This window comes from Saccostrea echinata, unplaced genomic scaffold, assembly GCF_033153115.1.
Source record: "Saccostrea echinata isolate AGI-Se365-2 ecotype Australia unplaced genomic scaffold, CSIRO_AGI_Sech_v1 ptg000009l, whole genome shotgun sequence".
Classification (NCBI taxonomy): domain Eukaryota; kingdom Metazoa; phylum Mollusca; class Bivalvia; order Ostreida; family Ostreidae; genus Saccostrea; species Saccostrea echinata.
This window is the reverse complement of record NW_026889758.1, coordinates 22800162-22825963: the sequence shown is the minus strand read 5'-3', so window position 1 is coordinate 22825963 and position 25802 is coordinate 22800162. Positions and strand designations below refer to the sequence as shown.

At 34.2% G+C, this 25802-nt stretch overlaps 1 protein-coding gene across 1 annotated transcript; it reads right to left on the bottom strand.

Annotated features, from left to right (window-relative positions):
* Positions 1-32: 32 nt before the first annotated feature.
* Positions 33-24758, bottom strand: LOC133182542 (phospholipid phosphatase 3-like). The gene is made up of 6 exons (XM_061317389.1): positions 24656-24758; positions 16157-16320; positions 15688-15953; positions 1770-1827; positions 1499-1681; positions 33-137 (listed from the first exon to the last, which is right to left on the bottom strand). The coding sequence occupies exons 1-6, from the start codon at positions 24756-24758 to the stop codon at positions 33-35; spliced, it is 879 nt and encodes a 292-aa protein (XP_061173373.1).
* Positions 24759-25802: the final 1044 nt, after the last annotated feature.

Below are 25802 nucleotides of genomic sequence, written 5' to 3'. Positions count from 1 at the left end.
ATGGCCTGTCCTTCAACGTAAGAAGGCACGAGTTATGTCTCGTTCTCCATCGTGAACTGCCTCTCCTCCTCGCTGTTTACAGCAGCGCAGTGAGTGTATGTTCTTTTTTCTGTGAACAACACAGAGGATGAGTAAATCTGGAATATATAAAAGTCAAACCAGGACTAGTTTACTGTAATTATTCCACATGATGAGCGCTTTCACGTCATTTTCGACGATGATCACGATAGGAAGTAAATTTGAAATTGTTTGAATGAAAATATCAGTAGAATGAAGGGTTTTATCTTTCCATTCTTAATTGAATACATAGAACTTGAAACAAACCACAGGATACGATTTCTCAAACTTTACAGAGAAATTTCGGCCATTGCTGTCAAGCACACGAGGGAATTGTCTCTATTGCCTGAATGTGACCTGAACGTATTGAAAGCAAGTAACGAAAAAATACGAAAAATAATGGACACCATTTCCGAAGTTGCGACCATTTTTATAATGTGAAAACCCGTAGAGTTTGAATTGGTTGCCATGCCAACGTACAAGTAGAACTTGAGATTTTATTTCAATCAGAAAGTTTGGAAGAAAAGTACATGTACTCCATTGATCGAACCTAGTTTGAAAGCCCTGTTACTTTGTAACTTTAAAATATGCAAAAAGTGATGATGTTGGCACTGTGATAGGGTATAGTGTGGTCCCCTTCCCACAGTTTCGTTTCAGATGTTATAGAGAGTGCGCAAAAGGAATTGTCACCTGCACCACTAATCATTTGCAAATGGAGTTTATATCTCTCAGTTGATTCGATACGCAAGAGCACGTTCCTATGAACAATTTCTAAAATGAGGTGGGTTATTGACAAATAAGTTGATGATACAAGGATATAAACAATCTCGTTTAAAGTCAATATTTCGCAAATTCTATGGTCGATACAATGACTTTGTTTGCAAATACAATCGGTCTTTAATTCGACGTCTGTCAAACAAATTATTAAGCCATTATTTTCAAACTGAATTGTCTAACAGATTTTTTCTGTTTGCCCGATCATGACAAGGGGCACACGGCGGGTGTGGCCACCTGGTCGTGATTCCACCCCTTTCTCAGGGGTCCGTGTCGGCTTTGCTCACAATTTGCATTGTTTAAATGGACGGTTGATTCATGATCACTGTTCGTTACCTTAAAAACCGAGGCACCGTGTCACGACAGGCGTTGGCACGATAAAGATCCCTCACTGCTCAATGGCCCTGAGTGCCGAGTAAAGGTCAAAATTTGAAGCCCTTCATCGGTATATGGTGACGTCTCTATATGAGTGAAAAATTCTCGAATGGGACGTAAAACAACATACATGTACAATCAATCAATCACATTTCATTGTAGGGAGGATAGCAGGCAGTACTAGATAACATAATATTATTATGTATTAGGAATACAATACTACAATTGGTTGTGTGTCTTTGACCCAAAATTCTCGTTTTTCGAGGCAAAATAAGATTAAGTATATAATTACCGTTATTATAGCAAAGATGATTCCCACTGTCGCCCCAGCAAAGATGTCTACTGGACGATGAGCGTTGTCCTGGATACGGCTCACACCGACATACAAAGCGGAAGCTGCTGCCAAAGTTTGTATTATTGGACAGAATGCACGTGATCTCTTCCATCGACGATATATGCGTAAGTGCATGTAGATCTGATAACGGACAACAAGATTGTTTATGTTTATAAATTTCAGTCATATTTCTTACATTACTTGTTATCGCCTACAGGTTTTTACTTACCACAAGAAAAGTCACTCCATACCAAACACTGGCAGCATGGCCAGAGGGAAAAGATTTTCTGCAAATAAAATTGCCAACACAATATGCATACTAGGTGTTTGTACTTATGTACGGTTATGTTGTCATTATATAATATCGGTTAACGATGGTATTTTAATCCATAGCCTTTTCGCCTCTTGGTCCTAATTTTTTTTTCTTTTTTCCCTCCTTGATCGAAGACTTGGGGGTATATAGTTTTTATCTGTTTGTCTGTTAACCTGTTTGTCCTCGAAAACTTAAATCTTCATAACTTTTGAATGGTTGGTTCTAGGGCTTTCATATTTCGCAAGTGTATTCCTTGTGACAAGATCTTTCTTTGGCTACCAACATACATGTATGCGACCTCTTGATCTTAACCTTGGAGTTTGACCTCTTTTGCAAAAGAAATACCAAACTTTAACAATGGCCATAACTTTTCAACGGTTGGAGCTAGTTATTTTATATTTTACATGTGTACTCAACGTGCCCAGATCTTTCTTCGGGTACTAACATTTCTGACCCTTCAACCTTGACTTCTGAGTTTGACCTACCTTCGAAAAACTTAAACCTTGGCCATATTTTCTGAATGGTTGGTGCTAGGACTAACAATACCTTTCTTTGGTATCAACATTTTACCTCATGACTTCATGACCTTGGTGTTTGACCTACATTCGATAAAAAAAACTTTAACCTTGCCTATTACTTTTGAATGGTTGCTGATAAGGCTTTCATATTTCACTTATGCATTCCTTGTGACAAGACCTTTCCTTTAATACCATTTCTTTTTGTCCTTATGACATTGACCTTGGAGTATGACCTAGTTTTTGAAAAACTTTAACCTTGGCCATATTTTCTGAACAGTTGGTACCAAGGCTTTTCACATGTGTGTTTTCTTTGTGGCAAGACCTTTATCAACACTTTTGAACTCTTGACCTTGACCTTGGAGTTCGACTTACATGAAATCTAACCTTTGCCTGGAGTTGTCATACGGAAGGATCAGTGTTTCACAAACACATCTTGTTGAAACTAACAATGTATACATTTATTGGATAATTCAAAAATCTCCTGAACAGCCAAGGGCAAAAGCGCTATGAATAAAGTGCCTTCCTCTAATTTGGTTTATCATTTTTTCAATATCCCTTTCCCTACCAAAGACTATCTTTTTTATTCTATACTGTAGAAACTATCATTTCGTTTGGCCCTATGAGTAAGACCAGGCCCGTAGAAATTTTACCAGCATATATATATATATATATATATATATATATATATATATATATATATATATATATATATATATATATATATATATATATATATATATATTGCAATAGAAAAAAAAGTCAATTTACAGTGTGCCTCTTCAATAATAACGTCTGAGTCTCCCGCCCCCCCCCCCTTTTTTTTTTTGATTGTGAATGCATTTCTGTACCCCCCCCCTTTTTGCTCTCTTCAAATGAAATTGTTTCCTATGGGGCTGAAGACCTAACACATTTTAATCCATTGAGCGCTTTATTTGGTCTTTGGAAGAAATACACTGTATATGGACCGCTAAATTAGCATAATGGAAAATGTCTTTTATTATTTATCAATATCATCAATTCATTTGATGCGCTCAACAATTCAAGATCTCATAAATAAATAATAAATGATATTTTCATTTCTGAATTATTGCGCGCATTAATGCAATAGTTGATATCATTTATTCATTTGCTGAACTGATAAGCACAATAATTCTCTCTTCAAATGAAATGATGAAAAAACGATTGAATTGATGAACGCAATAATTCAAATGAAGCAATGATTCAATTAATGCGTGCATTAGTTCAGAAAATCATATAATAATATCAACAATTGATTTAATACGAATAATTCATATTTTTCTTAAATCTATTTAATTAATTAATTTATTTTCTGTATTAAAGTGTATATTGAAAGTGTACAAAATTAAGTGAATTGAATAATATTTTTTCTTAAATCTATTTAATGTATTTTTTTTTTTGGTCTTAAGGTGTATCAAAGAGTACAAAATACAGGTAATTTTAATGTGACATGTACTTGACCTAATTGCTATAAAAACAAATGGACTATAAATGAATTTATTGTTATTTGCAAATGGAAATAGGTTGAATATTGATTTTTTTAAACTGGGAATAGGTTAAAGACACCAATTCAATTAATGCGCACAACAATTCTTTTAGATAAAACATCTGTTTAATTAGTTATATCTCCGAGTAAACATATTTTTTCAAAGGGAAGGGGGTTTCAGGTGCCCCCCCCCCCACTCATAGACTCACATACACAGAAAAATGCTCTTATGCATACTCCCTTTAATGGCTTATTTAGATATACAACGCTGCTATTGCCAAAGCAAGAATATTTTAAAACAGAACTTAGACTAACCATTTTTGATATGATGTACATCATCCAATGCAATAAAAACTACACCAGAAAAAGTTTAATGTTCGATCAACATAATCCAACATTTTTCTAATCTGCATTCGCTTAAGACTAGAACATATCTATTAATGCTGTCACCATTTGGAGTTCATTCAGATTCATCGGTTAAAATATTTTCTGAAACATCCTCAGAATATGAAGGGTCCATGCAATCTTTAAAAAAGATTGTAAGCATCGGGGTGTAGTGGGGATTAGAGAAAGTAAACGGATGAAAGTAAATAGGAGAGTAGTGGAATGGAGAAAGATTGCATTTTTGTTTTGTTTTTTATTCAAAGCTATTAAACATAAAAATATATTTTCCAGAAAACTTGTTTTATCCCCCCTCTCTCTCTCTCCATTTTGAAAAATAAAGGGTGGTTCAAAGCCCCCCTCTGGATCCGTCAATGCTCTCTTTAAAAGAACTGATGCGCACATTAACTCACAAAGATTTTACAAAATCTTTGTAAAATAATTGAAGATATCTTCAATTGAAATAAAAAGATCAATAAACCATTCATATCAAGGTTTGAATTAATTTTTGTGAGCAAAACTTGAGCTTAAGGTCAGACAATAAGTTCCTCAATAAGATATAATTTTTCTCAAGAATTTGTCATTGAAGTATTTCTACTTTTACAGCTAGGTTTCCTCACAAAAAAATGGAGGTATCCTACCAGGCATTTGTGCAAGATAACAGAGTTAATAAAGAACTGAACTGAACTGAACTGATGCACACATCGATTCCATTGATGAGAGCAACAATTAGTTTGATGCACGCATCAATTCAATTATTGTGCACAATAATGAAATTGATGATGTTTTTATGTACCCTCAATAATTTATGTATAATAGACACTTATTGCTGGTTTTTGAGGTCAATACGATGATTTAGACACCTGAGAAGTACAATATTCACCGAGCCCGAAGGGCGAGGTGAATATTGTACTTCGAAGGTGTCTAAATCATCGTATTGACCTCAAAAAACAGCAATAACTGTTTTATTATATGATTAAATGATAGCAAACTCCTACAAGACTGTTTTTTTTTTTTTTTTTTTTTTTTTTTTTTTTTTTTGCTTTAATTGAAAGTTTTAACGAGAAATTTCAACAAGAACACATTGTAACATGAAAAAATGGAACAGGAATAATTCATTATATTGACCTGCAATAATTCCTTATATTGACCTGGAAGGTCACGTGATTCATTATATTGACCTGCAATAATTCCTTATATTGACCTGGAAGGTCACGTGTAGGTCAATATAACGTAGTATTTTTCTAACATTGTTGGATCTCAGCCAATCAGAAAGAGGGAAATTATTCAATCATATAATATTATTTGGCGCTCCAGAGAAATGGTAAGAGAAAAATACACTACGAATTAAATTAATTTTGTACGTAGCATTCATGGTATTTTTATGCTCACTTAGCCAAAATAGCATGGATTCCAAATAATGCTTCCATACGAATTGGTATTTATAAACATAAAAAATAAAATAAAGTTTAAAAAGTTGACATTATTCGAATATATCTAGATATTAAGAACATTCTGATTATATGTTTTATTTCTCAAGAATCAGTAGCAAAATAAATCAAAATTAGCACTCAGTCAAAACCATAGGCGCTTGGGTCAAGGATAATGTATATTTTCTATATAATGTATTGTCGAGGAAATTCGAACTGTATTCGTAACTTTTTTTTAAAGCGCACATTGGTTAATTTTAGTTTTTTGTAAATCTTTCTGCTTGATATACACTAGAATATTACAAAATTTTGATATTATACACGTTTCAAGAATGACATATTCCTACTGTAATGTTATACTAAATTAGTATATCGCCAAACCACAGGTGCTTGAGGACAGGAACCCCCCCCCCCCCCCCCCCCGATATAGACCCCGGGCCTTTTCGATTTTTTTCTCATACATTATCTTTAAATGATATATTTGTGACATATATACCAACAATTCGAAAAATTACCTAAAACAAACATTTTATAAAATCGACCTCACTCTATATAAATCAACTTACATGTGTATACGGTAGGGTAGTAACTTTTATAAAATGTTTGTTTAAGTCAATTTTCCGAATTGATGATATTGAGATTATATCACAGATGTATCATCCATGTATAATTTATGAGAAAAAAGTCGAACAGGCCCGGGGTCCTGTCCTCAAGCACCTGTGGGCCAAACACCCTAACTCCGTCACTGCCTAACTCCGTCACTTTCGGGAAAATCCGCGCTGTTTGTAAACGAATGCGATTGTGACGTCATTTTTTCAGTGGTTTTTCTACATATACAGTCTTCTGTATTAAATACCTTTTAGGCCTGTATATTTATGGGGTGAAAAGTAAGCTAAATTATATTTTTATTTTAAATACTGACAAATTTAGTTAAATGTACATATTTGCTTTTTTTTTTTATCCTTGATGTAAATGGAAACAGAGCATCCGAAGTAAAATGGGCAATCTCATATACAAATCATATATGAAAAAGCATGTAAACGTTTAAATGTTTTACGAATGTAAAAACGTTCTCTTTGTCGAAATGCGTAAATAAAAATACATATGTCATTCATTAGACCAGTCTTAGAATATGGTGATGTTGTTTGGGATAATTGTAATGAAAGGGAATCATCTTTATTAGAAGAAGTTCAAATCACTGCTGCAAGAATTATTACAGGAATGAGAGTGAATTCATCAAGAACACTTTTATATGATGAACCGGGGTGGGATACATTATCTGTCAGAAGGAAAGTGCATAAATTAATATTATTTTACAAGATAGTGTATAGGACAGCACCACAATATCTCCAAGATTTCTTAAGACCTTGTATTCCACCCCATACCCCATATTCATTAAGAAATAATTTAATTTTGTTTGTATTCTAGCCTCTGATTGGTTAATATCCAAAAAGGAACACAAATTATTTCTGTATAACCTGGTTTGGTATGGGGACACCCCCCCCCCCTGACAACCAGCTGAATCATCTGTATGCATACAATCCTCTCATTTCCAGTCCTCGGGATTCATGGAAAATTCCAGATTTAATAAATATACCTTTAACTTCAAACAATAATTCGATCTTACCACATGTAAACAAGCTGCTAGGCCTATGTATCAGTTTTTACCTCCCCTCGCTTCCCATCACTTCCGTTACTACGGTTGTATTATTGAGCGGCAAATTTGAAGTAATAAAAAGCAACGAAATTTTACACCCATATTTATTTAATGACTTTAAAATTAAATTATAAGGAATGACTCTAATTCTTGGCCAAATTATTCGAGTATAACCTGGTTTGGGTCAGTTTACGCTGGTTTATAATCCGCTTCGCGGATTATAAAGCGTAAACTGACCCAAACCAGGTTATACTCGAATAATTTGGCCAAGAATTAGAGTCATTCCTAAAATAATGATGGTCTTTTCTTATCCCTCAAGCTAGAACCACATCATATATGAATAGTTATTTCCCATCTACAATTAAATTATGGAATAACTTACCATATCATATTAGAAATCTACCAACTATAGCTTCTTTCACTAATGCTATTAAAAAGGCTTATTACAGAACTCCCAATGAGCTTTTTAATCATGGTAATCGTACTCAAAATATTATTCACTGTCAATTTAGAAATAATGCTTGTAGTTTAAATGCTGATTTAAAGAAAGATTTTATTAGTGAAAGTTCCAAATGTGAAAACTGTGGTTCTCATACTGAAAATGTGTATCATTTTTTCTTTGAGTGTCCATGTTATGTCGATTGAATTGTATATCTAGTATAGACCTGCAACATCCTCTATCTCTAACTCTATTGTCATTTGGTAATAGTAATATTCCTATGCTAAAAATGTTAAATTATTTGATTGTGTTCATGAATATATTTTACAAACTAAGAGGTTTCATTGATGATATGAATTATGTAATTTTATTATTTTAGGAATGACTCTAATTCTTGGCCAAATTATTCGAGTATAACCTGGTTTGGGTCAGTTTACGCTTTATAATCCGCGAAGCGGATTATAAAACAGCGTAAACTGACCCAAACCAGGTTATACTCGAATAATATGGCCAAGAATTAGAGTCATTCCTTATAATTTAATTTTAAAATCATTAAATAACTAGGGGTTTAAAATTTCGTTGCTTTTCATTAGTTCAAATTTGCCGCTCAATAATACAACCGTAGTTACGGAAGTGATGGGAAGCGAGGGGAGGTAAAAACTGATACATAGGCCTAGCAGCCATGTTGTTTGTTTGCATGTGGTAAGATCGAATTGTTGTTTGAAGTTAAAGGTACATTTGATTAAATCTGGAATTTTCCATGAATCCCGAGGACTGGAAATGAGAGGATTGTATGGATACAGATGATTCAGCTGGTTGTCAGGGGGGTGTGTCCCCATACCAAACCAGGTTATACAGAAATAATTTGTGTTCCTTTTTGGATATTAACCAATCAGAGGCTAGAATACAAACGAAATTAAATTATTCAAATACACATTCATTGTATTTCATATAATTTATCTTTATTTGCTGTATTTCTCACTAATTATTTTTTTTACCTCATTTTTCTCATAAAACGGGTAATCATTTACAACTTTCTACCCCCCCCCCCACTTTTTTTCTGCTTAATTTCCAATCAATTTTGTTATATGAACCTGTAACTATTTCATGTAGTATTATGTATAATTTAAATGAACCTTGTACCTGTGGAGAGGGCTTATATAGGCTATGCCTGCTGCCCAGTCCATTTATGTTTCTACATAATAAAATATGTTCAAATCAAATCAAATCAAAATGGGCAATAATATCGATAGTGCGGTTACAACTTGGGACAGGTTTCTAACATCTTTGAACACCCTCAGTACACACTGGCGGATTTAAGGGGGGCGTGGGGACGCACCCCCCCCCCTAAAATTTTCAAAATATGACATGACTAATATGAATAATGTCATACTTTGGTTTTACAATTAATGGTCAATTAATAAATGGTATTCACATAATAAAAATTTATCAAAGTTTAACACTAGCAAATTAATTTCATCAATACAGCTACATGTAATTCAATGTTTACTGCATGAACTTAATCAAAATATTCTCATATTCTATTTTTTTTGTCTTCAGATTCCATGTTATTTGAATGAGTTTGAAACAAGTATTCTACAACATGTAACTGAAGATGAGGAGATGAAACTTTTTGCCAATATAATTGATTTTAAAGCTGGAAGATGCTTTATAAAAACAAAATTTCATGATGTTTTCATCAAAGTGATAGATCGTATTTACAAGAAGTGTAGAAAACTTTGGAATTGTGTTACAGGAATACAGGGATTAGGAAAAACTTCTACAGTTTTGTATTATGTTTTAGACTGCAGGAGTAAAAAAGACAAGATAATTCATTATGTAGATCTTAATGAAATTGACGAAAGGGATGAGAATTTAGAAAATTTCTCCTCCTTCTCAAAGAATTTTCAAGCTGAAGATTGTCTTGTCATAGATCATATGACATTATTTAACTCCCACTATACGGACAAAATCAAAAGCATCCTTAAGGGTAAGGGCATCAAATTTATTTTGATCCAGACGGGATTTACTGCCAGTCTACATAAAGGTGAAATTGACTGCGGAAAAGAATTACAACTAGATGAAGAATATTTTTTGAAAATCTGGAGTGGGTCTTTAAAAGCATTGGACTGCAAGGATGAAAGGGAAAGATGTATATGATATGTTTTCAAAAGACTTCATAATTACTCCTAATTTACTTCATACTGTCTTAGAGTACATGTATGCTTTTGGAAAAACAGTTGAGCAAGCATGGGTACATTATACAAAAAAGGTCCAAGTGGAAATTGCTAATTTTAAGGGAAGTGGAAACAATGCAGTGTATGACAAATTTATACTTCATACGACTATTTTACGTCGACATATTCCTGATGAGGGAGAATATATCTTTACCATAACACAAGTTAGACAAATCATGATAGCTATCAATATCTTTCATACGGACCTTCACAGGGTTACACAAGAGGATTTGGAAAACAATTCTAGAATTATTGAACTGGGTATAAAGGAAGGAGATATAGTTGTGATGGTACAACATCTTCAACCATATTTTGCACGTGAATGGCGAGAAAGATTGCCTTATAGTCTTGAGAAGGTCTTACAAAGTGCTGGTAGTGATGAAATTTTTACTATTATGTTCCAAAATGGTGGGGCTGGAAATAAGTTTGAAAAATTATTGGTTCATGCCCAAGAGGTCAAAGGTATAATGTTTTGCTGCCATTCATATACCATACAATGGAAACGTCATATCAGCCCTGTGAAACTGTTTTACGTTTCACAAACAAAATCTGACGATTGGCTTCTTCTCAGGATTCCTTCTGAAAGATTTTTCCATCCAGATAAACAGAGCATAGATGACTTTGTACAAAATGTTCCTACAAATCTGAAGGGCCATGAAAAAAATGTTTATGGTAGCTTTGTATATTAGAAAACTGATATCTTTAACTGGCAGGTTTGTTGTGTACCCAGAGATCCAAAATTTTTTGGGAATTGATTACTTTGTATTTGTTACTGTTAAAGATGAAACGGAGGCATGCACCCCTGCTAAGATGTCACGACCCAGCAAAAGCTCTGTTCTTTATCTTATCCAAGTTGCTACTGAGGCTACTCGCGATTGGCCGAGCTTTAGATGTTGTAAAAAATGTGTTTTCAGATATGACTGTTACTATTCATGTTGTTATAATTATTGCAAGAGGTGATGCACTTGCATATCCATTAACAAAGTGTAGCTTAAACTTGTATGAGGAAACTTCAAGTTGTCTTCAAGAACTCTTGCAGTCTAATAGTCTCTTGCATAACTTTTATTTACAGTTGACCAGAAAGTCTAGAATGTAGAAGGAAGAAATATTAAAGTTGATTTAAGGAATTTGTTATTACTAAGCTGCACTATATGTATATAATAATCCTACATAATTGTTCATATGCTGGTAATTTTATTGAACATGTTGATTGTAGCTTGGATATAGAATATTAAGCATGATGACCTGGACATGTATTATAGGACTCTTGGTAGAAAAGCTTTTGCATCATGTTCATGAAATAACTTGATACATACTGTACAATTTATTAATAAAGGTACAAATTATCGAACTATTTTAAATCTTGAGTTGGGCTAAAATTCTTTGGTTACTTTTAGTTATTTAATCCAAGGGATCATTTGCACCCAAAGCTAATATTTAAAAATGTATATAAAAAATATATTTAAAAAAATATATTTTCATCAGGTATTTTATCGTGCATGATAACAATATTACCGGTAACCTTTTGCCCTAAAAATACATTGAGATTTTTTTAATATACAAGTAAAACCATAGATTGGACATTCTGAAATGGATTTTAATCAAGGAAAATTTTTGACTAATTTATATGGAAGCTTCCCTAGATAGTGTAGATTCTAAATTGTTCCAATCATGGCCCCTTGGGGTAGGGTGGGGCCACAATTGGAAATCAAAGTTTTACATTGAAATATATTGGAAAAATCTGTATAAATCTTCTTCACAAGAACCACAGGACCAGAAAAGGTGAAACTTATATGAGAACATCCTTGGATAGTGTATATTCTAAATTGTTCAATTCATGGCCCCAGGGGCTATGGGGGGGGTCACATAAGGGAATCAAAGTTTTACATGGAAATATATATGAATAATCTTTAAAATTTTTCTTCTCAAGAACCACTGGGCCAGAAAAACTGAAACTTATGTGAAAGCATCCTGGGGTAGTGTAGATTCTAAATTGTTCAAATCATGGCCCCCGGGGGAAGGGTGGGGCCACAAAAGGGAATGAAAGTTTTACATTGAAATATGCACTGATATATAGGAAAAATCCATATAAATCTTCTTCCCAAGAACCACTGGGCCAGAAAAGCTGAAACTTATATGTAAGCACTCTGGGGTAGATTCTAAATTATTCAATTCATGGCCCCTGGGGGTAGGGTGGGGCCACAATAGGGAATCAAGGTTTAACATTGAAATATATAAGAACATTTTTTAAAAATCTTCTTAAGAACCACTGGGCCAGAAAAGCTGAATATTATATGAGAGCATCCTTAGGTTGTGTAGATTCTAAATTGTTCAATTCAATGCCCCCGGGGGTAGGGTAGGGCCACAATAAGGAATCAAAGTTTTACGTAGAAATATATAGGAATAATCTTTAAAAATCTTCTTCTCAAGAACCACTGTGCCAGAAAAGTTTAAAATTATGTGGAAGCTTCTTAATGTAGTGTAGATTTTAAATTGTTCAAATCATGACCCCCGGGAGTAGGGTGGGGCCACAGTAAGTATCATAAGGGGGGGGGGGGGAATCTGGTAAAGAACAGCAGTGCCAAAGTTACTCAGGTGAGCATTGTGGCCTATGGGCCTCTTGTATTTTTTGCTCACCTGAGCTGAAAGCTCAAGTGAACTTTACTGATCACCCGTTGTCTGGCGTCACTCCCATCTGTAAATTTTTCACATTTTCAACTTCTCAAGAACCACTGGGCCAATTTTAATCAAAAGTCCATACAAAGCATCCCTGGGTAAAAGGGATTCTAAATATTTGAAATGAAAGGCCAAATCTCCTTCCCAGGGGAGATTTTCATGAAAAGGCAAAAACAGGATTGGGTCATTAAAAATCTTCACAAGAACAACCAGGCCAGAAAAGCTGAAACTTACATGGAAGCTTTCTAAGGTAGTGTAGATTCTAAATTGTTCAAAACCCCCCCCCCCCTTCCACCTCGGGAGGTAGGTTGGGGCCACATTAGGGGATTAAAGTTTTACATTGACATACGTAGAAAAAAATTTCCTAATGTAGTGTAGATTCTAAATTGTTCAGATCACGGCCCCGGGTTAGGATTGGGCCACAATAGTGGACCAAAGTTTACATTTAAATATAAAGGAAAATTCTGGAAAAACCTAAAGAACCATTTGGCCAGAAAAGCTGAAACTTATGTGGAAGTTTCCTAAGGTAAAGTAGATTCTAAACTGTACAGATAATTACCCCTTGGGTAGGATTGGGCCACAATAGGGGATCAAAGTTTAAATTAAAATATTAAGGAAAAATCTGGAAAAAATCTCCAGAACCATTTGGCCAGAAAAGCTGAAATTTATTTGACAGCTGACTGAGGTAGTGTAGATTCTAAATTGTTCAGATTATGGTCCCAGGGGGTAGGGTGGGGATTATATTGGGAAAAATCTTTAAAACTCTTATTCTCAAGAACAGCAAAGTCGTTGAATCATATGAATGTGGAAGCATCTTCTGGTAGAGTAAATGATTCCTTTTCAATCAAATTTCTGTCTCTCTTTAAAGGGTGGGCCACAAAGGGCAATCTACTCTGAATTTTCTGGATTATAATTTTAATATTTTTCATTAATACACAACAAAATTTCTACTTTTCTTAAGTATTAAGGATAAAGTTTACTTTGTGAAAATGCAAGGATGTGTCAATGAAATGTGTACTTAAATTCGTAGTTTCAATAATTTCAATAATCAATAATTTGAGAAAATATTAACTTCAAATCTGTGTCCAGACCCCTTTAGTCAATATATCAATATGTAAATAAAACATTAATGAAATACATATAGGTAACATTGATCAGCACTGAACTAATGAACAATGACATAAATCTACACATTACTGAGCAGTTCAAGAATGCGTCAAAAATAAATAACAATGACACGTGATCTATTGTATCTATCATATTTTATGTGAAATCAGTAAGTACTTTTTTCTTTATGCGCTATTCCATCGATACCTCCGACATGTGCGTCAATATGCTCATTTTTACGTCAGTCATATCTATGAAGGTCTTTGCCAAAGGATTACGGTAATATGACATACCATATTGAATACGGCTAAAAATATTTTATTTTTCGTCTCAATATGCCCTAATATGCTACACGTTGGAGATAACGTAGCGTGACGTTATTACATATAAAATACGACATATTTACGTTTATTTTTTCTGTTGTTGATACTTTTCCTAAAATGCAGTTTAATACTATTTTAAATCTTCAAAACTAATTTAATTTCTATGTTTACAAGTTTAAGATGAAGGGAGAAAAAAACTACACTGAAAAAAAAATTATAATCAATATGTTGACATTTTGTAGAGGGACCTGGTGAGGGAGTTAAGGTTCATCGAACGTAATGTACACGCATGGCCGGGAGGGGGGGGGGCACGGGGGGCCGTGCCCCCCCCCCCCCCAATAATTTTGCCGACATATAGATTACTATAGTAAACATAGATACTATATGCTTGTGCCCCCTCAATAAAAACGTCTGATGACCTTCTTTTTTTTTTTGGCTTGTCAAGGAATTTTTGGTAGTTAATGACCTTTTTTTTTGCTTGTCAGCAAATTTTTAGTAGTGCCCCCTCAACTCTCAACTGAAAAATGTATGGCTGTGCCCCCCCCCCCCCCCCCAAACTGAAATTGCTTCCTACGGGCCTGACACGGATGTGATACACGTTCTATTTATAGTATTTTTGTATAAGCCAATAACTGAATTTTTTAAAATAGTTCTGAAAACAATGTTTAAGTTCATTACTATAAGTGTAGCAAACAAAAAACAAATAAAAAATTAATTCAGAGAGTAATCTGGCGTGTTTTCCGCTTTAATATGGTGACGGAGTTTGGCCGGTAGTAGGGGATACAGTAGGAATATGCAATTCTTAAAACGTGCATAATATCAAACTTCTGTGATATTCTAGTGTATATCAAGCAGAAAGATTTACAAAAAATAACCACTGTGCGCTTAAAAAATGTTACGAATACAGTTCGAATTTCCTCGAAAATAGCTTCATTTGTCAAACAGGCGTACGCCGAATGCGCCGCTTGACCTTTGATATCGTACCCGGCTAGCCGGCGTATGCCGATCTCGCCGGTTTGAAATGACCGGCATCGGACGGATTCGCCGGTCTTAGAAATATGGCGGGAAGATAAAATGCAGACGCTTTTTACCAACTCGGCATGTTCTTTAATTGTTTGCATTTCTTGAACAAATCGCCATTCATATATTTTTAAAATCTGTTGTTATTTTCGAAATTAAAATTTTTCATGAGGTCCATGATTTTTTTTTACATTGAATTTTGAATAATTCAACATTGTTTTCGCTAAGACGTAATGTAAAAAGTGACAGATCATAATTAATTGATTATTATTTATTATAATTATTTTTTGTTTTCGTCGGTTTACTTCATTTGCCACTTAGGCGTTTTACACCGGTCATATGACAGGCGCAATTCGGCGTACGCCGATCTGTAATAAATGAAGTCGGCCCTCTGTATAGAAAATATACATTATCCTTGACCCAAGCGCCTATGGTTAGAACCACTAGGGGTCAGGAAGGAGTTTTAAAGAGTTCGATCACTAAATATACACTATAACCTTATACTGAGTATCAATTTACCATTTATGCAACGATTGAAATACCTTGCATCAATGATGGCAGCGCCATCTACTCCTCTGCAAACGTAATCGGTGATGTAATGATCTGTGCAGTTTGTCAGGGTCATGTTTGGTTGACACACAGCAAAGAAATATGGACGAAGACTGCCCACACAAGATTTAGTCAATTCAACAAAGAGAATGCACAGAGAAAAGCCAAACATCATGGTGCCAATTATTCTATAATACAGCTGAATATAGCAATATTTCTTCAATCTGCGACCATTTCTTAAAATTTCGGTGATAAAAATCTATATATATAAAAAAAAAAAAAAAAAAATCAAAACAAAACAGAACAAAACAAAAAAAAAAAAAACAAAAAAAAAAACTGACAAAAACATACCTTCTGTTTAATGGTGTATAAAAGACTCCATAAATTTTTAAAATCAGACCTCAAATGTTAAAAATCTGACATTATTTTGAAAGTTTCAGTTATATAAAAATTGTGACTCACAATTGAAGTTGTGGGCAGAAAGGAAATCAGTATAACGTGACTTTCTTTTACGGACAGATCCTTATATGGAAACATCAGATTTAGGTCGCTGCAAAAGAAGCCTCGTCGAAATGGCAAGAAAAAGTCAACCTTATTGTAGGCCAGTAGAACATCAAAGGTCGCCACTATGCAAAGAATATAATACTGTGTATGTTTATCTAGATAAATAAAACATGAAAACACTGTATGCTGTATTCTTCTTACTTATCGACACTCTCACCGAAAGTCACAAAAGAGCATTATAACTAGAAACCCATTGCGAGCAATGAGAGGTCTTCCGACCGATTCTGAAATTAAAAACGAAAATTCCAGCTGAAAAAGTGATAAAAGAAATTCAGACACTCTGGAGATTTAACCCTGGTCGTCAGCGTGAAAATCCAACGTGCTAGCCATTAACCATTCACTTTTTTGCATCACTTCCTGTCACGGCCGGAAGTATATAACGTCGATACAAGATTTTCTCACGATTCAAATAAACTTGACTGACTATCAGTCCTGAAAGTTTTAAACTTCGGTCGTTTACTGTTACCGAGCAATATTGTGAGAAGAAATTCTAATTTTGAGGACAGGTAAACACGCGACCGTAAGTGAATTTTATGAAAATCTCTGACTTTTCTCAAGACATTTGCAGTATCTACAAGATACATAAAATTATTTCAAGTACTTTATCGATAAGCATATTTATGAGAAAGTTAAATATCAAAATAACGTAGTTTATCTCCTAAAACCGGAAGTTGACGTTTTTGTTTCCGGTGGAATCTAACATATTTCAAAACAGCGAAAGAGATGCAATAAATTGATGCAAGTTTTAATTAAAAAAGAAAAGTTACTTTTTTTTTATTTCTTTGATCACTTCCTGTGACAAGCGGAAGTGACGAGTGACGCGTTTAACCCAAATGTTTTCGCCTACTCCTCAAGGTCTATTACTCATAAAAAGTTTGATGTTTTAATCTTTTACCTGTTTTTGAGATCTCGCTCAGACAACTTCTCATTTTGAGGACAGGGAAACACGCGACCGGAAGTTCATTTTTAAAAGATATTTAAGATTACTCAAGACATTTGCACTCTGAATAACATATTTTAAAATTCATTTCAAATACTTAATCTATAAAGAATATCTATGGGAAAGTAAAATACTCAAATTATGTAGTTTTTCTCTTATAACCGGAAGTTGTTTTTGTTTCCGGTGGGACCAACATCTTTCGAATATGCGAAAAAGATGCAATAAAGTGACGCAATTTTAAATTAAAAAAAGAAAAGTTGAAATTTTCGATTTCTTTGATCACTTCCTATGACGACCGGAAGTGACGGCTGACGCTCTGAACCCAACTGGTTTTGCCTACATCTTAAGGTCTGTTGCTCTTATAAGTTTGGTGTCTTAATCTCGTACCGTTTCCGAGATATTGCTCAGACAAATTCTCATTTTAAGGACAGAAAAACACGCGACCGGAAGTGAATTTTACAAAGATATTTGACGTTACTCTAGACACTTGCAGTCTGAATAACACACTTAAAAATCATTTCAAATACTTTATCTACAAAAAATATTAATGGGAAAGAAAAATACTCAAATTATGTAGTTTTTCTCTTATAACCGGAAGTTGACGTTTTTGTTTCCGGTGGGACCAACATATTTCGAAACTACAAAACAGATGCAATAATGTGATGTAAGTATTGATTTAAAAAGGGAAAGTTGAAATTTTACGATTTCTTTGATCACTTCCGTAAGCGACCGGAAGTGACGACGACGAACGCAAAGTAGTATCTATCACGAACTATAATCCCTGAAAGTTTGACATTGATATCTCTTGTCGTTCTTGAGATTATCCGCGGACAAAAAAATGTCATTTTGAAATCAGAAAATGATCTGTAACTTGGCACCGGAAGTGAATTTCCAAATTTTCTCTCAGATAGATCAAGTTAATGTTACAACACATTACTCCTGAAAATTTCATGTAAATCCATCCAATAGTCTTCGAGAAATCGCGTGCACAAAATTAGATTGTCAAAAAAATAATAAGAAGAAGAAACAGTAGAATCACTATAGGTCTTCCGTTGTGAACGTAAGACCTAATGAAAATACCAATGTCCCTTTCTGATTTTTCAACCGAAAAAATGTAAGTAACCAGAAAAATTAACGAATCCCTAGAACGAATTCCAAGAGGACATGGCCACAATCATCATCATCAGACGTTGGAATTGGCTTGGCCATGTACTTAGAAGGGACTAGGACAGTATTCATGCGCGGATCTGGAGTGGGGAGGGGGGAGTTCGTTGCAGAGTTATTAAAAGTATATACTGAAGCAAATAAACAATGACTTTGCCCCCCCCCTCCCCTCTAGAAAACATGGAACGTGGACCCCACCATCATCACCACAAAATAGGTGTTTTTCACGTTTGGGAAATGGAATGTGGAATGTTTGGGAAGGGAATTTAGTTTTTTGCTTTTTTTTTTGTTGTTTTTTGTTTTTTTGCTTGTCAAGTAATTTTGGGGTTGGAATTTTTTTCTGACTGGGGTGCCTCCCCCCCCCCCCCCCCCGGAAAAAATCCTGGATCCGCGCCTGGTATTATAAAGCCAGCTCACTTCTGGACACCAGAGGGAAAACGGAAGAGAGGAAGGCCCAAAGTCACTTGGCAGTGGAAACCGAAATAAAGGAACAAAAGAGAAGTTTAATGCACACTCCAGAAGTTAGGATGGAGAACCTTTGATACTGCCCTATACACCAAAGGCATCACAGGCAGAAAGTTAGTAAATACTAAGGTCTTTCTCCCGAAAATTCTAAAACCACATAATTTGACGAAATCAGAGGTACATGTAATCTAGCATGTGTTTTATAATTGGGAAATAATTCGTGAGGATTTCTTTTCCTAGTCTTTTTACGGTGAAACATGACATTCCTGCATGTCATAGAGGTTATTAAGACATAGAGACAAGTGTGACAAGGCCACAGCAACTCCTCACATCAATTCATAAATGGTTTTAATTGTGAAATACTAAAACATACAGGTATTGTTTGTTTGTTTAGTTGGTTAACGTCCCTTCGCGAATTTTTCACTCCTATTGAGACGCCACCACTTGCCGGTGGAGGGCTGCTTTAGACCTTTATTCGGCACTTACGGCCTTTGAGCAGAGAGGGATCTTTTAAGTGCCAGCATCTACTGCAACAAGGGACCTTGGTTTGTACGGTCTCATCCAAAGGACCGGTTTCTACACTAGATTCGAATCAGCGACGTAAGAATCAACTCCTTACGCCGCGAATCTAGAGCAAACGCTCTAACCTTGCGGGCGATTACAGACATGATTGCGATTATTGTAACAAGCACAAGAAAACATTGATGTTGCCATTAAATTGTCGCCCAGGAAATAAATGAAGTAAAATCTTGATCCTCAAACCGCTTTGATTTATGTATAAAGGCATACGTCTGAATGAGACTATAGTCGAGATTTACGGAAAGCTTCTAATTGGATGAAAATCGAACAAAAACGATACCGTTTTTAAAAACTTTATCATTTCTTCAAGTAACTGTTGGCTGCATAAAATATAAATTAGAATCAGACATATGTATCACATATCATCAAAAATATATTTGACTTAATGAATATAAAACACAAACTGTGTACCGTACGTTTTTATGCGTTAAGTAAAATTTAATGTTCTAAAAAAAAAGGATCTGTCATTTTGTCGATAGTAAATGATAAGAAACTTTGTACATAACATATGAAAAACATATAAATTTTTAAAGATGTACTTCATGGAAGTAAACAAATTGTGTATCTCGTAATTTATAAAGTGAAAGAACATTTTGCTGTATAATCTTTTTTAAGTATAGTTAACCTTTAATTCTGAATAACTTCTCCCACCTCAATCCCATACACCAAAACTTAAACTTATATGTATAGAGCAGCCCGGTCCTCCGGGCTGCAATAATACACATCCATGAATTCAAACGGCTTAATACATGTACAACTGATAAAATTGTATTGGAAGCTGATGTTTGTGTCGCCTGCAGAATAGAGCGACACTTAGGGATCACTCTACCCGTCGTGTGTCTGTCCGCCTGTCTGCCACAACCAATATCTTAAGAACTGTAAGAGATATGGATTTGATATTTTGCACACATGGCTTGCAAAATACCATCATGGTTACAGACCTCGTGACCCTTGATCTTGACCTTTGATCTACTTTTCAAAATACTAGTAGTTCACTGTGTCGACATACAGCATATTTTTGACTTTGAGAGGTAAGTGTATGATATTTAGCATGTGCATTGTTGCCATGAAATATCATGAAAAATACCAGCGTTACAGTCTACTTGATCTTTGACCTACTTGGCAAAAAATTGATTTCACTTATGTCTTTTGAATTTTGAGAGGCAATTTTTAATTAGTATTTATATCACACGTTTATGAGCTAATGAGACCGTAAACTACAGTTACCATACAAACTGATACTATGCAAATACATCGGAATCGATATACCAAAAAAGGACCGTTGTAGACTGATAATTGGATAATTGCATTAAGGACAGACTGAAATCTCTTTTGGAGGATTGTTAGATTAAACACGCTTTAATAAAATGAATTAATATGTTTTACGTTGTGACCGTTGGGGCGAGCGCAGTTGTACCATCAAAAACATTTACACAGTTTACACTTGTAACTTCGATCCGCCTCTTCAAACTTCAAACCGCTTGAGACACAGTCTAGACTGTGATGTCACATGACGTTGGAATTTACGGAGATAGCCGAACGTTTGGTTGAACGAGACTACTATGGCATGTCAAACGTTGCAATATTCGATCTTTTGCATTTGCATTGTATAATTTTCCATTTGCATTGTATAATTTTTATTTGTATTGTATAATTTTCTATTTGTATTGTATAATTTTCATTTGTATTGTATAATTTTTATTTGTATTCTATAATTTTCCATTTGCATTGTATAATTTCTTATTTGTATTGTAAAATTTCTTATTTGTATGCGATAATTTTTCATTTGTATTGTATCCGCGGACTGTTTATTTGTTTCGTTACGAAGGATTTCATTGGTCAAGTTTCAGCCTGTATCGGGTTGAAGATGTTCCGGATGCTCAAAGCAAACTGGGCTCATATGTATTTGCTTTCTTGCTTGATTGATTATTGTTTAACGCCGAGTCGGCAATATTTCAGCCATATTTCGGCGGCATATGTATTTGCGTGCATGTTAGACGGTCACTGGATTCTAAAAAGGGAGAGCTGGTAGATGGCAAATAAATAATCTATCCTTAGGAATGCTGACTGAGAAAATAAATAAATTGACCTTGAGTGGTGGTAACTACCCCCACCCCCAAAAAACTGAGTTTTCGGGTTTGGGCGGATTTTCTTCTTTTTGTTTTTCTCCTTGTCTCTGGTCATATTGGAAATAAATATTCTCTCCTGCGAGAGAATGAAAATAAATAATCGGATTCGACACCCCCCGAGAATCAAATGGTCGTCCCTTAGCATGCACCGCAAATAGAGGAGCCGAGTTTGTGTTTGTAGAGAGTGCGCGATCGGAATTGTGGGAAGGGTACCAGACTAAGTTTGTGATGGGCACCTGAGACCTTTATACAGACTAAATTTTATGACCAATGACATCCTTCGTAACGAAATAAATAAACAATCCTCGGATACAATACAAATGAAAAATTATCGCATACAAATAAGAAATTATACAATACAAATAAGAAATTATACAATGCAAATGGAAAATATAGAATACAAATGAAAAATTATACAATACAAATGATTTTTTTTACAACACAAATGGAAAACATAGAATACAAATAAACATTATACAATCCAAATGGAAAATTATAAAATCCAAATGGAAAATTATAGAATACAAACAAAAATTATACAATACAAATTGAAAATTATAGAATACAAATGAAAAATTATACAATACAAATGAAAAATTATACAATACAAATAAAAATTATACAATACAAATGGAAAGTTATACAATACAAATGGAAAAGATCGAATATTGCAACGTTTGACATGCCATAGACTACAGACCTAGTGCAATTTTTAATGAAAAACATTGTAGAGCAGATGTAATTATTTTTTGTTGCCTTTAAGCTCTCTGCAAACTGCAGGCCTTTTATTTCATATTATTTTTTATATTCGCCATTATCGCATGGAATCCTGGTAGTGAGGGAACTCTGGGAAGGTTTCACACCAAAATTTGCCTGACGTATATGTAATTCCGAATTTCCTCTGTTCTTACACGTTAGTCTATTGAGCTCGCTTCGCGAGCAGCGATCATTATAAATAATACAATATTATATATAATTATTTCTAACAATTTCATCACTCATTTAGCTTCAACGGTTGGGGAATCATATTTCTATTTGAATGTCAGATTTTATATGATAAATGCTATTCTATCAGTCTTACTATCCGTGGAATTTTAAGCCCTCGTAATCGAAGATTGGGGCATATAGTTTTTGGTCTGTCCGCCCCTCTGTTTGTCTGTTTCTCTGTTAATCTGATCGTCCGCGAAAAGTTTATCCTTTCCCATAATGAATGGTTGGGGCTTTCATATTTCACATGTGTATTCCTTGTGACAAGATCTTTCTTTGGGTATCAATATTTTTTGAACTCAAGACCTTGATCATGGAGTAGTTAACCTATATTTGAAAATACTTTTAACCTTGCCTATAATTTTCGTTGGTGCTGGGGCTTTCCTATTCCACTTATGTAAGTCTTGTGAAAAGACCTTTTCTTTGGTACCTCAAGACCTTGATCAAGGAGTATGAGCTACTTTGAAAAACTTTAACCTTGGCCATATTTTCTGAATGGTTGGTGCTTGGGCTTTCATATTTCACATATGTATTTGTCACATAGTAAATTTTACAAAATTAATTTACAATGTTTTACAATTTGATTTTATAAAAAGAATCATTTTAAATACTTACTTTTTGACATATGCTTAAAATTATCTATCTAACAATTAATATTTAGACAGTAAAAAGGAAAATGTCACTCAATATTTATTTAAGGAATTAGTGTCAATCCTTTGCCTCAAAGAGCGCCCGACTCGTATGTGTGATAATTGTGTAAATGTGTTAATTGAAGTTTGAGTGAATGCCATGTGTTGTGTGAGAGAGGCAGTTTTAGAACCGCCGTGGACAACCCCGGACGTGAATATTAGATGTACTGGACATTCCGTCATCAAGAAAATACAATTTTACTCTGGACTATTCCGAGTTACCAAAACGTTTGTGTGTGTGTCCGTGTGTGAGCATTTCAAATCGTCCTTGTTTTATGTAACTTTACTCGATTTATTTTCGGATATACAAACTTCTACATTTATATTTCGTAAATTATCTTTTAATAAATTTCATCACAAGTTCACTTGTGTTATATTCCTTGTAATAAGTCCTTTCTTTGGGTACCAATTTATGACCGCAAGAACTTGACCTTGGAGTTTAACCTTTTAAAAAAAAAACTTAAACCTTGGCCTTCAGCTGCCAGACAGGGGCATCAGTGTTTTACAAACACATCTTGTTTTTCTTTGCTATAATAATAGCTGACCGCCCTCAGATTTATTTTATTTAAAGGTTCTGCACATTAAAAATATTTTGAAGAAGTACGTTAAATATTTTTATACAACAGCCTTATTGAATATTTTTAACACGTTACATGCCATATCAGATGGTAACAATCCCTTCGATACATTTGTCTGTAAATATAAATGATATAAAGAACAATCTTTTATATGAAAATAGCAAAAGTTGCATATAATGCTGTGGGAGATATGAAGAACATGTATTTTGTATTATACAGATTGATATTTTTGTATACATGTATACTTTGCATTTATTGCATGATTTTCAAGTATGGGAGATATGAAGGTTTATTCACCAAGAAAAATCATATTTCCCGAGGGCAATCCCCGACAGGAATATGGTTTTTATTGATAGCTCCCAAACATTCATGCTTTAAATTGTGTATTATTAACACTATTATACCGAAACAATACCTGGCTACAATTATCAACCTGTTATATTTTCTACAACATGCAACAAGTAATAAAAACAACTAAAATTAATATTTAATTATGAACACAATAATTTTGTATCATCACAGATAAATAATAACAAAAAATTTTTACCTCGAGTAATAAGTATCAGAGATATAATCATAATTTTTATTAAAAATAAAAAGGACAGGAAAATGAAGTTTTATATCCCTGTCACGTGACTGTGTAGAACTAATCGGAAAACGCGTTGTATAAAATAATTATAATGACGTTTAAAATAAATAATTTAGTATTGAATGTTTTGATATCTTATAATAAAAAAAAGAACCATTAATAACAAATGATGATTTTTCTTCAGTAAAGTAAAATATGAGTTAGATGAAATTGAAAAACGTATTTTTGGGAATTCGGGAATAGGCAAATTCTTCAGGGAAAAATAAGAAAGACTTACGAATGACGTATAATCCAACTTCAATAACAACTTTCACAACAGTAGACCTCAAAGTCGTCTCCTTTTGAAGTTTTTCAACGATGTTGTGCTTGTTTGTCTCCATTGACCTTCAGTTTTATAAATATTTTAACACTTTAACATTTTAATCCCATATTTGCAATTTGCAGAAAAAAGTTGAAGATGATTTTATATATATATATATATATATATATATATATATATATATATATATATATATATATATATATATATATGATATCTTGTCCTGTTGAAAATGCTGGTAAATAACAGTGCATGACATGAAAGAGATCAATCGGATGTATCTAGGGATGATACCAGACTAACTTCGGATCCTGGATCTGACTTACATTTTCTAGATGAGTGACCAGGTTAAAGATTTGGAGAAGGTCCATTCCAAAGTAACTATTAGCCTTAGTTTTACCAAAGAGGAGAAAACTTTGAATTTAAAAAAACATTTTCCCTTGTAAATGTATCTGTACATCCGTTAAAAAAACATGCAGGTAATCAAAGATTAAAATCTAACGTCATTTTTTAGTTGGTGTGCATCAATATCCATGCAAGTTTGGTTTACATAGGACTAATAGTTACATCATACATACTACTTTGGTTCTTGTAAGGCTAATATTCACTCAACTGAAAAATATAGGTCAGATCCAGAATCCGAAACATCCCTAAAAGCATCATCCATGCAAATTTGCTATAAGTATTTGATTGATCCAGGTAGGGCTTTTAGTTACTTAGGAATAGACCTGCTCTAAAAATTTTAACCTAGTCACTCATCCCCAAAATGTAGATCAGATCCAGCATCCGAAGCAATTCTGGATGTGTTCATTCCAAGATGCATCATCCATACAAGTTTGATCCAGGAAGGACTTATAGTTACTTGGGAATGGACCTGCTCCAAAAGCTTTAACCTGTTCACTCATCTGAAAAACGTAGGTCAGATCCAGCATCCGAAGAAGTCTGGTAGTGTCCTTTCTTAGATGCATCATCCAAACAAGTTTGGTCTGAGCAGGACTTGTAGTTACTTGGGAATGGACCTGCTCCAGAAACTTTAACCTGGGCAATCATCGGAAAATGTAGGTCAGATCCAGCATCCGAAGCAAGTCTTGTAGTGTCCATCCCT

Coding starts and splice junctions, on each gene's coding strand:
- LOC133182542 (XM_061317389.1), bottom strand. CDS start 24,758: ATGGAGACAAACAAGCACAACATCGTTGAAAAACTTCAAAAGGAGACG. Junction 16,321..24,655: donor AGTTGGATTATACGTCATTC/GTAAGTCTTTCT, acceptor TTCTTTGCATAG/TGGCGACCTTTGATGTTCTA. Junction 15,954..16,156: donor TTCTGCCCACAACTTCAATT/GTGAGTCACAAT, acceptor TTATATATATAG/ATTTTTATCACCGAAATTTT.